Source organism: Callorhinchus milii, unplaced genomic scaffold (assembly GCF_018977255.1).
Source record: "Callorhinchus milii isolate IMCB2004 unplaced genomic scaffold, IMCB_Cmil_1.0 Scaffold3, whole genome shotgun sequence".
Taxonomy (NCBI): Eukaryota; Metazoa; Chordata; class Chondrichthyes; order Chimaeriformes; family Callorhinchidae; genus Callorhinchus; species Callorhinchus milii.
The window spans coordinates 74,253,798-74,267,287 of NW_024704744.1; the positions used below are offsets into that span (position 1 = coordinate 74,253,798).

The 13,490-nt window shown below is 42.3% G+C and overlaps 1 protein-coding gene across 1 annotated transcript in view; it reads right to left on the reverse strand.

The window, feature by feature from the left end:
• slc24a3 (solute carrier family 24 member 3) overlaps positions 1-13,490 on the reverse strand; it is a 141,519-nt gene that overhangs the window by 45,555 nt on the left and 82,474 nt on the right. The window contains exons 5-6 of the mRNA XM_007898328.2: positions 9,708-9,792; positions 8,406-8,509 (exon numbers count right to left, since the gene is read on the reverse strand). Coding sequence (XP_007896519.1) covers positions 8,406-8,509; positions 9,708-9,792 — 189 coding nt within the window. The remainder of the gene's footprint in view (positions 1-8,405; positions 8,510-9,707; positions 9,793-13,490) is intronic.

A 13,490-nucleotide genomic window follows, 5' to 3' on the forward strand; every position in this document is an offset into this window, starting at 1 on the left:
GAAACTATCCAGGAAGCACTCACTGTCTCTGATGCTGCGTAATGTCTGCACCTCAGTTTCCAGCTCAGACACTCTGAGCTGGAGCTGCCTCAGTTGCAGCCATTTGCTGCAGATATGGTCGCCCGGGCTCAGACTGCCCTCCAGCAACTCTCACATGTTACAGTCCTCACACAACACCTGCCACGCCATTGTCACCTCTCCCACCCCCACTGTGAATTAAAGTTTTATTTAATTAATTTATTATTTTTAAAAGTTAACTTCTTAATTAATTTTTTTTAATTAAAATTTATTTTATTTTTAGTGTTGTTAATTAGTAATTAGTGTTAGGTTACTGTTAGTTAGTGTTAGCTGTTACTTTTTGATACTGACGTCACTCTGACGTCACTTTTTAATATTCTCGCTTTTTTTTAATCTGAGCCTCTCCTCGCTGTGGCTTTTATCCCCATGGCGAGATCTCGGCTCCGCCCCTCGCTCTCGTGCCTCTGCTCCTGACTCAATTTCCACCCATTCCTCTTGGAAGGGGGATACAGTAGGGGGACTGTCCGCCTGTGACAAAATCATAAATAACTGAAGAATGGCTTTTTGGCAAATTGCTTTGTCTAACTCTCAGAAGCTCTCCCGTTTCTTCCACTTTGAAGTAGGCTTTGGCTTGATAAATGGAGATGATAATGGCAACATCAATTAGTTTTGATTAAAATTCTAATAGAGGGGAAATAATTCAAGAATAGCTTGATGTCTGTACACTTCTCCAGGAACAGCTTCAAGGATGCCCTTAGGCTCTTATGTAACAGGGGCAAAGAGGACACAGAAAGAGACTACAATAGACTGCCTGCTGCAGTCACAAGACAATCCTGAATTCTGCGGGTCGGACAGTTATTTAACTGAAACTTTACAAACTCACATTTCAGCACTTGGCCATGTACTTTTGTGCCTTTCACATTGGGAGGATGTGCCTCAAAGTAATTCTCACTGCTGTCTGGGCACCAAGCTGGCGGGGAGATGTGGGAGGAAAATAGTTGAAAGCTATTTGGGCAGCTTGTTCCCTGTTGTTTGCAACTACCACTCTAGTTTTGAATCACCAGCAAAATTAGTTTCTCTATCTACAAGGCTGTTTGCGGGAATTGCTGTGTGGAAATTGGCTGACGCGTTTGGCTACAAATACACAATCACTACACTTTACAGTAAAAATGCTGTGAAGAGCTGTGAGAAGTCTCAACGACATGAGAGTTATATCAAATGCAAGGATTATTCCTTCCAAACCGTTTATCTTCACTGCACGATAGCATCGATTTGAGCACTAATCCATGACATACCTGACAGTTACTTCTTTCCGCACCAATGCACTTCCATGCACAGCTACCAATTGCTTCTTGCTTCCTATGATCTAGACAATTTCCAGTTCACTTAAGAAGCTTCCCCCTGTTGCTTTACAGGAGCTTGATAGTGGCAGCACTCTGAATGTGACATGCCTATCCACTGTAAGCATTCAACCACATTAAAATGAATCAGTTTGGGACAAGAAATGCTTCGTTCATTCCTCTTCCCGTCATTGCTTGGGCAAAGCAATCTCACCCTGATGCTGCAAAGAACTCTCAAGAGAGGGACCTGTCGGACACGGCCAGGAGTCATACCTCCGACAAGTCCCTACAGGGAGAGAGTGCGCATTCTATTCCAAACATCTTATCTATGGAATTTCCATGTGTAGGTGGGATTCATGGACATCTCAGTTTGGTTTGGATACTCTTAAACACGGTGATGGATTTCCGCATGTGTCAGATACCCGGCTGGCCAAAAAAAAAAATTCCTTTGTCATTATGTCTAGCAACCTAGACAACGACAAAATGATTTTCCCCAATTAATAGTGGAGGTTGTCAAAGTTGCTATGCTTTACAATGAGAAATTGTCAATAGTTGATTACTATCTACCACAGCAAACAATTACCAGGAACAGAAGTAATAGTTGCTTTGTTACACTATTGCAGGTGTTATGACTGCATCACTGGATTGCGACAGAGCAATTGTTACACCATGATGGGGGACAGGAGCTATATGCTGTGCTGCAAAAACAATAGCTGTGTGGTTGTACTGCAGGAGGCATAGTAGTTACAGGATGAATTATTACAGAGTGTATTTTGTAGCAAGGTCTTCCACATTCCCATGTCTTCCATTTTTCAATGCCTCCCACCCTTTTCCCGTTTTGGGTACACATTAAAGATCCCACTATTTCAAAAGAGATGGGAGCTTCTCCCAGTATCCTGTCAACAATCCCCCAGATAAAATTACTTATCTTTTCATGGCTGCTTGTGGGACATTACTATGCACAAACTGCCTGCAAAATCACTATATCTATCAGTAAATCGTGTGAAGCTTTTGTGTTGTTCTCCCGACGTGAAAGGTACCATTTCAACTATAAGAATTATTTTATTTTTGCTCTTGCATAAAATAAGTTTTCTCTCATTTCCTGATGATTTTTTGACTTCTTTTTCCCTTCCTTTCTTTTTCTTCCCCGAACTTGGGGAATAATTCCATAGGTGCCTTCCAGTGACCATTGCCCACAAATACACAATCCCTGCTCTTTGCAGTAAAAAAAGAAGCATTTTGAGACATTTAGACAATGTGATAAGGCACTAGTTATATCAAGTGCAAGGATAATTATTATTATTTATTATTAAGGTGCAATAATAAGTATAGTAAGTGTGGAGTCCTGTAGCTCAGTGGTTAGAGCACTCGCTTTGCAAGAGAGAGAACTGGGTTTGATTCCTGGCAGGGCGAAACCTTGAGCAAGTTTCCTTACTCCACACTCCTGATAATAATCCCTCCAAAAAACAAAAACAATAATAATTTGGTCACTTCAATCCACTACTGTTTGTGGGACACTGCTGTGCGCAATTGGCTGCGCGTTTCGCCCACAAATATACAGTCAATTCACTTTACAGTATATCCTGTGAAGCGCTTTGAGACATCTAAAGACGTGAAAAGCGCTATATCAAATGCAAGGATTATTATTATTATTTGAAAAACGGAGATTTGGGCATCAGTTCGCACAACACTGTCCTCACCCAAAGTCCACACACGTGTACTACTGAGGGTTTTAGAACACAACATACGCTGGTCAGCCCAAAGCTCACAGCCATGCTTCCAACCAATTATGTGCAAATAAGATCAGATACATATAATCTACTTAATTAGCTATGCTGTTAAATGGATCCCTCAGGCAAACCAATCTACCACAGCACCAAAGCCACTCACTTCATTTCAGACACACGGTAGCTAAAGAATATTTACATTCGTAAAACTTTAATATAATTATTGCCCCTGAAGACTATTAGAGCAAGTCAGATTAAGAGATTTTGAATCACATAAACTCATAAATCCATCCTTTCACCCCTTCCCTTTATCTAACTAGTATGTAACCATTCTGGACTTCTGAAAAGTCTGATAACACAAATTTGCATACAAATCCATGCTTTCAGGTCTTAACCAAAAAAGAGTGCTATCGGGCCAAATGCCAGTTATCATCCACATTCAACCGGGAACTAATTTGCTTCTAACCTCAGCCCACGTTAAAGCCTCTAAGTTGGCTGTTCCCTTGCTTGTAGTTAATGCTGCCACTCACAGTTCTTGGGTGCTGACACAGTCCCACGATTGACTGGTATTAGAATGGCAGACTGACGGAGCTTTCCAAGATATAGAAGTAGCAGGCTGAATGACAGCAATTGTAAATAGGGAGTGAACCCTATTAGTCTGCAACTTCCCTCACTGTCAGCAAAGAAGAAAGAAATTGCATTTTTTATAGCACCTTATCATGTCAAAGCTTCTCAAAGGCATTCACAAATAATTACTGACAAGCGGCACAGCAGTCATTTGCACATCTCAAGGACCCATAAATATCCATGCAGTAAATTAACCCAGTTGTTAACCAGGATAGAGGGAGAAAGTACTTTTCAAATAGTGTCTTGGGATCTTTGAAGCCCACTTGAACAGATAGACCAGGCCTTATTTTAGCATCTCACGTGAAAGACAGCGCCTCCAACAATACAGCACTCCCCTGTATTGCACTGAACTGTGAACTCATATCCTGACATGGACCGACATGGTGAGTATGCCCATCAAAATCCATATAAGGTTAAAAACATTTCTGTTGATTATTCAACAATTTTATACAGGAGTTTTCACTCAGACTGGGTGGGGTGGGTGGTGGGGTGGGTAGAGAGATACAAATCCAATTCTGGGAACTTTGAACTTGGCAATAATAGAGACTGACCTGGAAATGCCAGTCTCTTGAATTAATAAATTGCATTCTTACCTCCTTGCCCACATACAACCTCAGAAGTACAACTGTTGCATCAGAGTTTGTGCCTGGGCAAAACTGAACTACAGGTTAACCCACTGATGAAAAAATCATTTGAGAGCAATTCCCTCTCACTCCTACACAGCAGATGTTGAATTCAATGACAGGAGTGTGTGTTAGAAAACCTCCTAAGTGTGGTTAGGGCAGGTATCACCCCTTGAAGTATCCACCTAGAGAATATGAAGGTTGCTCGGATACTCATTACAGCTTCATTACAATGCCACGATACATCAGTTCCTTTGATCTTCAGGCAAAGAGCAATCTGTCGTTCAGTAGCAGCAATGGTACTGTAACTAGGAGTGATACACGTGAACATCCAGTGGCCTGCCCCCGTCCCCTCGACCTCCAACTCTATATGTTAGTTTCTGGGCAGTCTCCAGATAATTGCTGTGTGGTCTGGTACCTAGGCACTGAGCAGATGCCAGTAGTACACACTCAGCAGCTGCCTGATCTGAAATGTTACCACTGGGAGTGGTTGGGAGTGGGGGAATGGGACAGCGGGGAATGAGAAGTGAAGGCACATTTTACTAAAACACTGTGGATTCCATTCTAGGAAATGTTATTAATGTTTAAATCCCTCCATTCCTTGGCACACTCCAATCTCTCTGGCCTCCTCTCTCCCCACAGCAGTACCCACTGCTTCCGCTCTATTGCGTCCGGCTTCCTCCGTGTCCCCTAAATCCTCCGCTCCACCATCGGCAGCTGTGCCTTCAGCCACTACACCCTGAAACTTTGGAACTCAACCCCTTCGCCTTCCCCATCTTCAGGTCTCGCCTGAAAACCTTCCTCTTCGACCGCACCAACAGTCACCTTACCCATCCCCCTGGCTCAGCCTCGGGCTCTGCCATTGTTAAGCGCTCTGAAACGCTGCCTGGAGTGGAGGGCGCTATATAAATGCAAGTTGTTGTTGTTATAATAATCCAGTTTTCATTTCAAAATGGAGCCGGCTGAGAATCATTAATACCTTTATCACTTTTTAAATGATCTTGTTAGTACAACAACTTTTATTTATATAGCACCCCTCACGCAAGGTTGCGTCCCAGAGCGTTTGCCAGTAGCAGAGCACGACACCGAGCTGTGAGGAGAGGGAGGTAACCATAGGCACGGTTGAATAGGAAGGTCTTCAAGGACCACCTGAAGATGGGGAAGGAAGGGGCAAGGGATAGAGTAATATCTGGATAATCAATGTGATCAAAATTGTGGTATTTTTAAATTACATTCCCTATTTAAGGATCAGGGCCAAAGTTACACTATTCCAAAGCCGCAGATAGAGCTGGCCAGATACTTGATTTAGGAAGAGAAGGGGTTGAGGGTTTGGATCCCAGATTGTGGCTTCTCAACGTCACTTTATTGAACAAGTACTTTGCTACTATCCAATATCCTGTAAAATGTTAAAAAATAGTGGCTTTGTTGAGTGTGAATCCAAGATGCAAATATTTCTCCACTTAAATTTCTCTCCTCCTCTCTGCGAATGACATAATATCTCATGGCATGGACATTTTGTGCTCAAGAATCTAATATTCCCACATTCCAGACTGACCAAGAGAGTGCAGATATATCCAGACTGTCCACCTCTGAGAAAAACACCATGAATTTGGGGGAATGGGTATAATTACATTAAAAAACAGCTTCCTTCTAGATCTCTCCTGATGGCTTCATTGACAAAGGCAATGCATAGCACGGAGCTAAATCTCACAGACTAGGTTTGGGTTTAATCTGTTCCGAGTTATCTGATCTCAGTGACGAGGGTTAAGGTAAGGGTTCCTGCTACCAATTGATGTTCAGTCATCATATGCGTAGGTCTGTAACAATTTAGAATTTGAAACAGATTTGCTGGCAATGAAAAGAAAATGGGGATGAATGGGGGGACGGACGGACAGACACACACACAAACATGAAATAGCTTGTGTTCATTTCAATTAAACAAAATTAGAATTCTTCCACTCCCACACCCTCCAATTCTTTTTGCCAATCAATTGTATCAGGCTGTTCTCTGCTTATTTTATGAATGATTTGAATGACCTAAAGCACAATGTATGAATGTACGGAGAGCATAACCTTGTAGCATGTTAATTTCTAATAATTTTCTAAATTTACATAACTCAAGGGTTTCCGACGCTGAATTTTAAAAGCAATATAAAATTAGGTGTCATTTATGCACATTTGAACATAACTCATGAACACATAATTCATTTAATGGCCTGAATTAATGAAGCGTAATAATTAAATGAAAAATCCATAACATTTCCTCTATCAGAGATCCTTTCGGATGGTTCTGATTTAAAATCTGTAATTATTTTTGTCAAACCATTTGTCTTTTTAAAGATGAATATTACCGCAGGAGGGAAGCTTTAAATGCAAGTATTTTCCCATTTGAGATTCAGTGTGCACACTTCACATTGTTCAGCTAGTAGGAGTATTCGTGATTTAACCCTTTGGTTGCATTTCATGAACTAACAGCAATCTCATACTGTTCATTCTCAATAGCAATGTATACATTTTCTAATTCACTGCCAACCAATTATCCAGCATCTACTCTGGAACCTTCTCAATATCTCTGGTGGTAGAGTGACTGAGACTCCCAGTGATTTGAATTCCAATCCTTGCCTCTACTGATGCTCTCTCATCCTTCTCCTTACCTGCTAGCCGAGCTTCAAGATCACTTGGTTGAAAAAATCTTGCCAACACTAATCTACATAGGCTTATTCTTGGTATCCACCATTTAGCGATTGTTCAACATATGCAAACAACTTGCATTAATATAGCGCCCTTTACACTGGATAGTGATAGTGTGGAGTCCTGTAGCTCAGTAGTTAGAGCACTCGCCTTGCAAGCGAGACATCTGGGTTCAATTCCAGGCAGGGTGAAACTCTGGGAAAGTTTCCTTACTCCACGCGCCTAATAATAATCCCTCCAAAACAAAACACAATAATAAATTGGTCATTTTCAATCCACGACTGTTTGTGGGACACTGATGTGCGCAATTGGCTGCCACGTTTTGCCCACAAATATACAGTCAATTCACTTTACAGTCTATTCTGTGAAGCGCTTTGAGACGGCAAGAAGACGTGAAAAGCGCTATATCAAATGCAAGGAATTATTATTATTATTATGGTGTTGCGAAGTGCTGAAAGCACTCACTCTGCATCATTCATTTTGGCAGCAAATCTACCTTCTGAGCAGCTCCGTTTTGCTAATGTTCAATATAAACAAAACCTTGCATTTAATATTGCGCCTAACCACTTTGAAACATCTCGAATGGCTCCATAGTAATTACTGTTAAGTGCAGTGTGTTGTGCAGGAACTGTATTAGCTGTGCGGCCAATTTGCCCGATTCACTGTTGGCCAGAATACTGGGAGAAACTCTGCTCTCATTTCGAATAGGCCCATATGATTTTTAACAACAACAACTTGGACTGCGTTTCAGAGAGCTTCACAGTAACGGATCCTGGGGCTGAGCCAGGGGGAGGGGAAGGTGACCAAAGGTGCGGTCGAAAAGGAAGGTCTTCAGTAGAGACCTGAAAATAGGAAGGGAGGGAGTGAGGCGAAGGGAGTGAGGAAGGGTGTTCCAGAGCCTCGGGGCATAGTGGCTGAAGGCACGGCCACCAAGGGTGGAGCGGAGGACTTAGAGGATGAGGAGGAGGCCAGACTCGGAGGAGCGAAGGCAACAGGTACTGTTTTGAGGAGAGAGGTCAGAGAGGTAGGGGGGGTGCAGAGAAGTGCAGGACTTGAATACAAGGGTGAGGATTGTGAGGAATAGGCCCATAGGATGTTTAACATCCATCTGAATAGGCTGTCGGGATCTTGGTGCAATGACTTCTCTGAAAGACGGCACCTCCTCTAGCCCCTTACACAGGCCTTCCTCCATTTATCCTCTCCCACGAGACCTCCTCCAGCCACCATCTCACACTTCCTCCTGGCTTCTTGCCCCTCCTGTGAAACTCCTGTGCCAACACCCATCTCCACTGACCCCCACCCAACCATCAGCACCAGCTCCCAGCATGTGACAAGACTTCAGACTCATTCGTCAAAACTATATAATAGGAATCGCTTACCATTCCCGAGAAAATACCGCACACTCCAATAATGCAGAGAATGTTGAACACAGCAGAGCCCACAATGGTACCGACTCCTACATCCCCCTTCGTGATGAAGACCGCTGAGGAGAACAGAAAGCAGAATGCAAATGTTTCAAAACTCCAAGACTTGTTAGGTCAATCACCTGCTGCACAATAAAAAGGTCAGACATACAGACAAAGCAGACTGTATATAACTCTGGTCTGATTAAACGCTCCGAGTTAAGTGCTCCAAGAGGCCATCCAGCGTGAAGAGCATTAGATAATAATAATAAATACAAGTTGTAGTTTCTGTCTGAATGCCTGAGACTACCACATCGGGTAAAATAATTACCTCTTGCCCAATTGGTGGAGTTTTTCAAATATCCCTTTGCCTACCAATGCAAGGATTATCCGTGTTAGCTGACCTCAGATGGGGGGTTGGCAAATGCTCCAGCAACCTTGGATTTGGGAGGGGAAATTCGACTAGAGTTCCTGTTTCCATTTCTTTTCCTGTAGCCGATGGCAGACATATTTGGATGATTGGCAAGAATACAGTTAGACTTAGTTGTGTTTAGCTGTGTTTACCCTCTTCAGTGCTATGTTTATTCTGAAGGAGAACCTCTTCAGCGCTGTCCTTATTCCTCGGGAGAAGAACACCTCTTCAGTAATAATAATAATCCTTACATTTGATGTAGCACCTTATCACGCTGTAAAGACGTCTCAAAGCACTTCATAGGATATGTAGTAAAGTGGCTTGACTGTGTATTTTATGGGGAAAATGAGGCAGACAGCAATGTCTCCCAAACAGCTATGGAGTGAGTGAACAATTTTTATTTGGGGGGTTATTGGCCAGGACACTGAGAAAAATTCCCTTCTCTTTTCAAATAGTGCCAAGGGATCTTTAACGTCCACCTGAACAGGCAGATGGGACCTTGGTTTAATAGCTCATCCGAAGGGTGGCACCTCCGACAATGCAAAATCCCTCCAGTACTGCAATGAAGTGTCATCTTAGGCGAAGTGATTCTAAGTCCCTACATGGGGCTTGAACCCACAACCTCTGACTCAGAAACGAGAGCACTACCACTGAACCAGGTTGACACATGTTACTGGCCTTATTCCCAGGGAGGAGAGCACACCTTCAGTGCAGTTTATTCTCTGCTGCAGGAGGTGGCAACTCTAAGCATTTGTCAGACCAAAGAGCTTTCACTTGAGTAAGGAAGATGTACTACGAAAGCTCCTGCACGAACAGCACTGGAACAAACAAGGTATGAGATTTATTTTGACGCCATTGACGTTTACCTATGATGGAGGTGAAAAGCTCAGGGGCTGAGCTTCCTGCTGCCATGAAAGTCGCTCCAGCCACATCTTCACTGAGATGCAGGTGCTGAGTGGGAATAGGAAGAAAAGCAGAGAGTAAGAACGTCAGAGGTAAGGTGTCACCATGGCAATTACAATAGCAGTTACTCATCACGAACAAGCACTGTTTTTCAACCTTCACACATTGCAACCCGCAGGTTAGCATTCCTTATTTATTCTTCCTAAATAACGCTTCCTGCTAAAAACATAATGTGCTTTGTTCACAACTGGTGTCTGGGTATCCAACTCACATATTTTGCTGTTTTTCTTTCGAGCTAAATGTAGATGGTGACTGAGTTTCTCACAGGCTGCTGCCGTGCATTCAGCAGACTGTACAGGCTGATTTGGAATTTTCTAAACTTGTTTTCTTTAGAGGACTTATGTCACTTTCACATAGTTTATCACTTCGGCTCTGGAGTTGAGCCTTTCTCAGGAGGCAAAGTGTAATAATAATAATATTATATCGTGCCTTTCACATCGGGAGGATGTCTCAAAGTGCTTCGGAGGATAGACTGTAGCTGTATTTTGTAGACGAACACCGTGGCCAATTTGACACAAATGATCATGAATTGAATGATCAATTATATCTGAGGCATTTTGGCCAGGATATCGGGAGACTAATCCCTCTTTTTTTTCCAAACAGTGTAATTCAATCTTTAACGGGTGCCTGAGTAGGCAGGTGGGACCTCGGTTTAATGTTTCAGCTGAAGAACAGCGCCTCCAACAATGCAGCACACCATCGCAGTGAATTTTCGACATTGGGGCTTCATCCCACAACCTTCTGACTCAGAGGTGAAAGTACCACTAATTGAGCCAGGCTGACACATATAAAAGCAACGCATTCAACACACGTATGCCACTTGCACATGGAGAGATGTATCATGTTGTGCACCATTTATTTTGTGTGTGTGTTTTTATATCTTGGGAACCCAATCCCCCGAGCCAAATAAAATACAAAACACAAATTAAAAAAAAAAAAAAAATATTTACTCGCAGTCAGGAGCCAGGAAAATTTATGTACCTTTTGTAATATGAAAACATCCAGAGTTGTGAAATGCAGGATCGCCCCACATTTCAAGACTCTGAATCCCATAAGACAAGAACTGTACGTGGCAAATCTTCCCCAATCTGTATGAAGGGAGAGTCGTGTCTTATTTTCATCGACACGACATTTGGAAGGACAAAACATTTCTATGTGGTGTTCACAGTGTGTTTCTAAACATTGCTTTTTTTTAAAAAAAAGTTTTGGCAAACAATTTTCATGCAAACATGCCATTTACCAGCTGGCAAAGAGAAAGCTTTTGTGCCATCTGTCAGAGCCTGGATAGGGACCAAAGCATGATGCGCAGATGCCAACAGCTCAAGCCGTTCAGGGCATTGCTTACCTGTTTCTAGCTGATAAACACATCACGATATTAAAGGGTTTAGGGAAACATTGAATGGTAGAGGGAAAGGTTAAAGGTAAGGGTAGGTACTGCGACCTAAAAATACAATAATTTTAAAAGTGAACTTGTTAAGTTAAAAATGAGTTCTGGTGGCTAGGAATCCGAAACAAATGTTGACATTGCCCATAATTGATATTGAAGGAAAAAAATTGTTTGCAAAAAGTACGCTTTTTAACCTCTGTTTTCTCAAAAAGCTAAACTCCTTATTTTTTCTATATCCTGCACCTTACATTCATTGATCCAATCTAGGGTATTTCATTACAGAATTCCTTAATAAGAGATGTGCAAATACGTCCGGTAAAATTAAGTGTGTCATGTTGACCTACAGGAACTCTGCTCCAATGAGAATTATGTGCCGATGGGAATTCCGATAGAATTCCTTAATAAGCTGTTAACAAATAACGGAAATTAATCCCGGATATTCTTGAATCTGTCCTTAAATGATTTATTTAGCAAATATGTAAAACAAACATATGTACAGCTTTTTAAATGCCTCAAGATGTACCTCTTGGACTGCACTTTTCGTCTTCTTTTGCTCTTCCCACCCACTTTGGCTCCAACACCCCCAACTCAGCGCCCAGCCAGTGGTGTCAAGCACTTTGAGATGTCCTCTCAATGTGAAAGGCCCTATGTAAATGTAAATTGTATTGTATCTGGCTGCTGCAAGCTATATTACTGTGCCTTATTACTGCAGCCAAAACAGTGATCTGGAGAGACACGACTTTCTTTCAATGCTCGCTCAATAAGAAATGGGGAATTCAACAAATATAGCCATGACTCAGACATCCACTGTGTAAAGCCCTCAACAACTACAGCTGTAGCTATGACAACGACAACCCGAGCACGAATACTGGAAAATCAATCTCAAATTTGCAGCTCGCACATTCAAATGTCTTCACAAGTGGAAGCAAAGCGAGCAGGTTTGCCTCACACAGCTTGCCTGCTGACAATAAAAAGCACCAGAGCTAAATTAAATAGTACAATAAATCTGTGGCACTACGTTCAGATTGAAGTGATGCTTAAGTTAATTTGAAACCAAAATGAAGCTGATTTATCTGGAGCTCTTCCTGTATTAACGTGTATATCACAGCATCAGGACTGCCAGATGAATAAGGGATTATCTTTGTCATAATTTCAGAGGACTTAAACTCGCTAATAATGTGATCAGAATTTGTTCCAAACAGAAATGTAAATGTTTTCAACTATGGAATGAAGTTGGCCAATTAATTATTGAGTGTTTTGGAGCAAGTTTCTGAAAGATATCTGAGATCATTTTTAAAGTGCAATTTGTTTCCAATTGCCGACGGCGATTGCTCGTACTTCAAGATTATGCTGACTTTCATCCTTTGCTTTTCTATTATTAATATATTTAGTTTTGCAGTTTTATGGTTTGAATCACTGCGTGGTTTTAATCAAGTAATGGCCTTGGCTGTTTGCCCCAGAATCACATTCTATTATCCCGACCAGTGCCATCTCAGTTAGGCCCCAGTATGTAACTGCAGGATAGAGCATATGTAGGACGGAGAAGTCAGGGGAAAGAGCGGGCACTTAGCTAAAGTGGGAGTTCGCAATAAACAAAAAGGGGTTTCCAATTAATTTTCTATTTAAGTGCTCCTGGACACTGCCCCGCTTGAAGGGCGCTAAATAAATGTGAGTTGTTGCTATTTTTCTCCCCCCCCAACCCCCCCCCGCTCCTTGTCTGTCCTCTCCTGACTGAAGTGCAGTTGCACAGGTGCTGGTTGCTCTCCGATACCTCATCCAAGTGGTCATTGTTCGTGTGTGAACCTTGGTAGTGAGTGTCGGCAGCCACTTAACTGCAGAGGCCATCTCAGCCGAGCCTGGTCTTTCTTGACCCACCTGCGGCACACACAAACTACCCTTAAGAGGGTGCTGAAGAGGGACCAGGATTAGTGAACCCGGCTAGTCTTAATTTCTATGAGGCTGAGACAAATTTAAACACTCCATGCAGCGCCTACCAAGATCAGCAATCACAGCACAGGCCAGGATTTGCGCGAGCAACTTCCCTCCCAGTCCGTACCCTGCAGCTCTATCCTTTACACCATCAGAGCTGCCACTCCAGGTTCAGGATTTTAATAATCGGTTATAAAGCGAGCTAGTCATAAATTGAAATATATAGATGTTGAAGTTGAATCCACAGGGAAATTACTGATGAAAATCAAAACAAAGTCACAGATTCTCTCAGCAAACTCTGCACCATTTGTTCTACTGCTCTGAAAACAGAATTGACTCTAATGGTAAACAATGAGTAATATAGTAACCC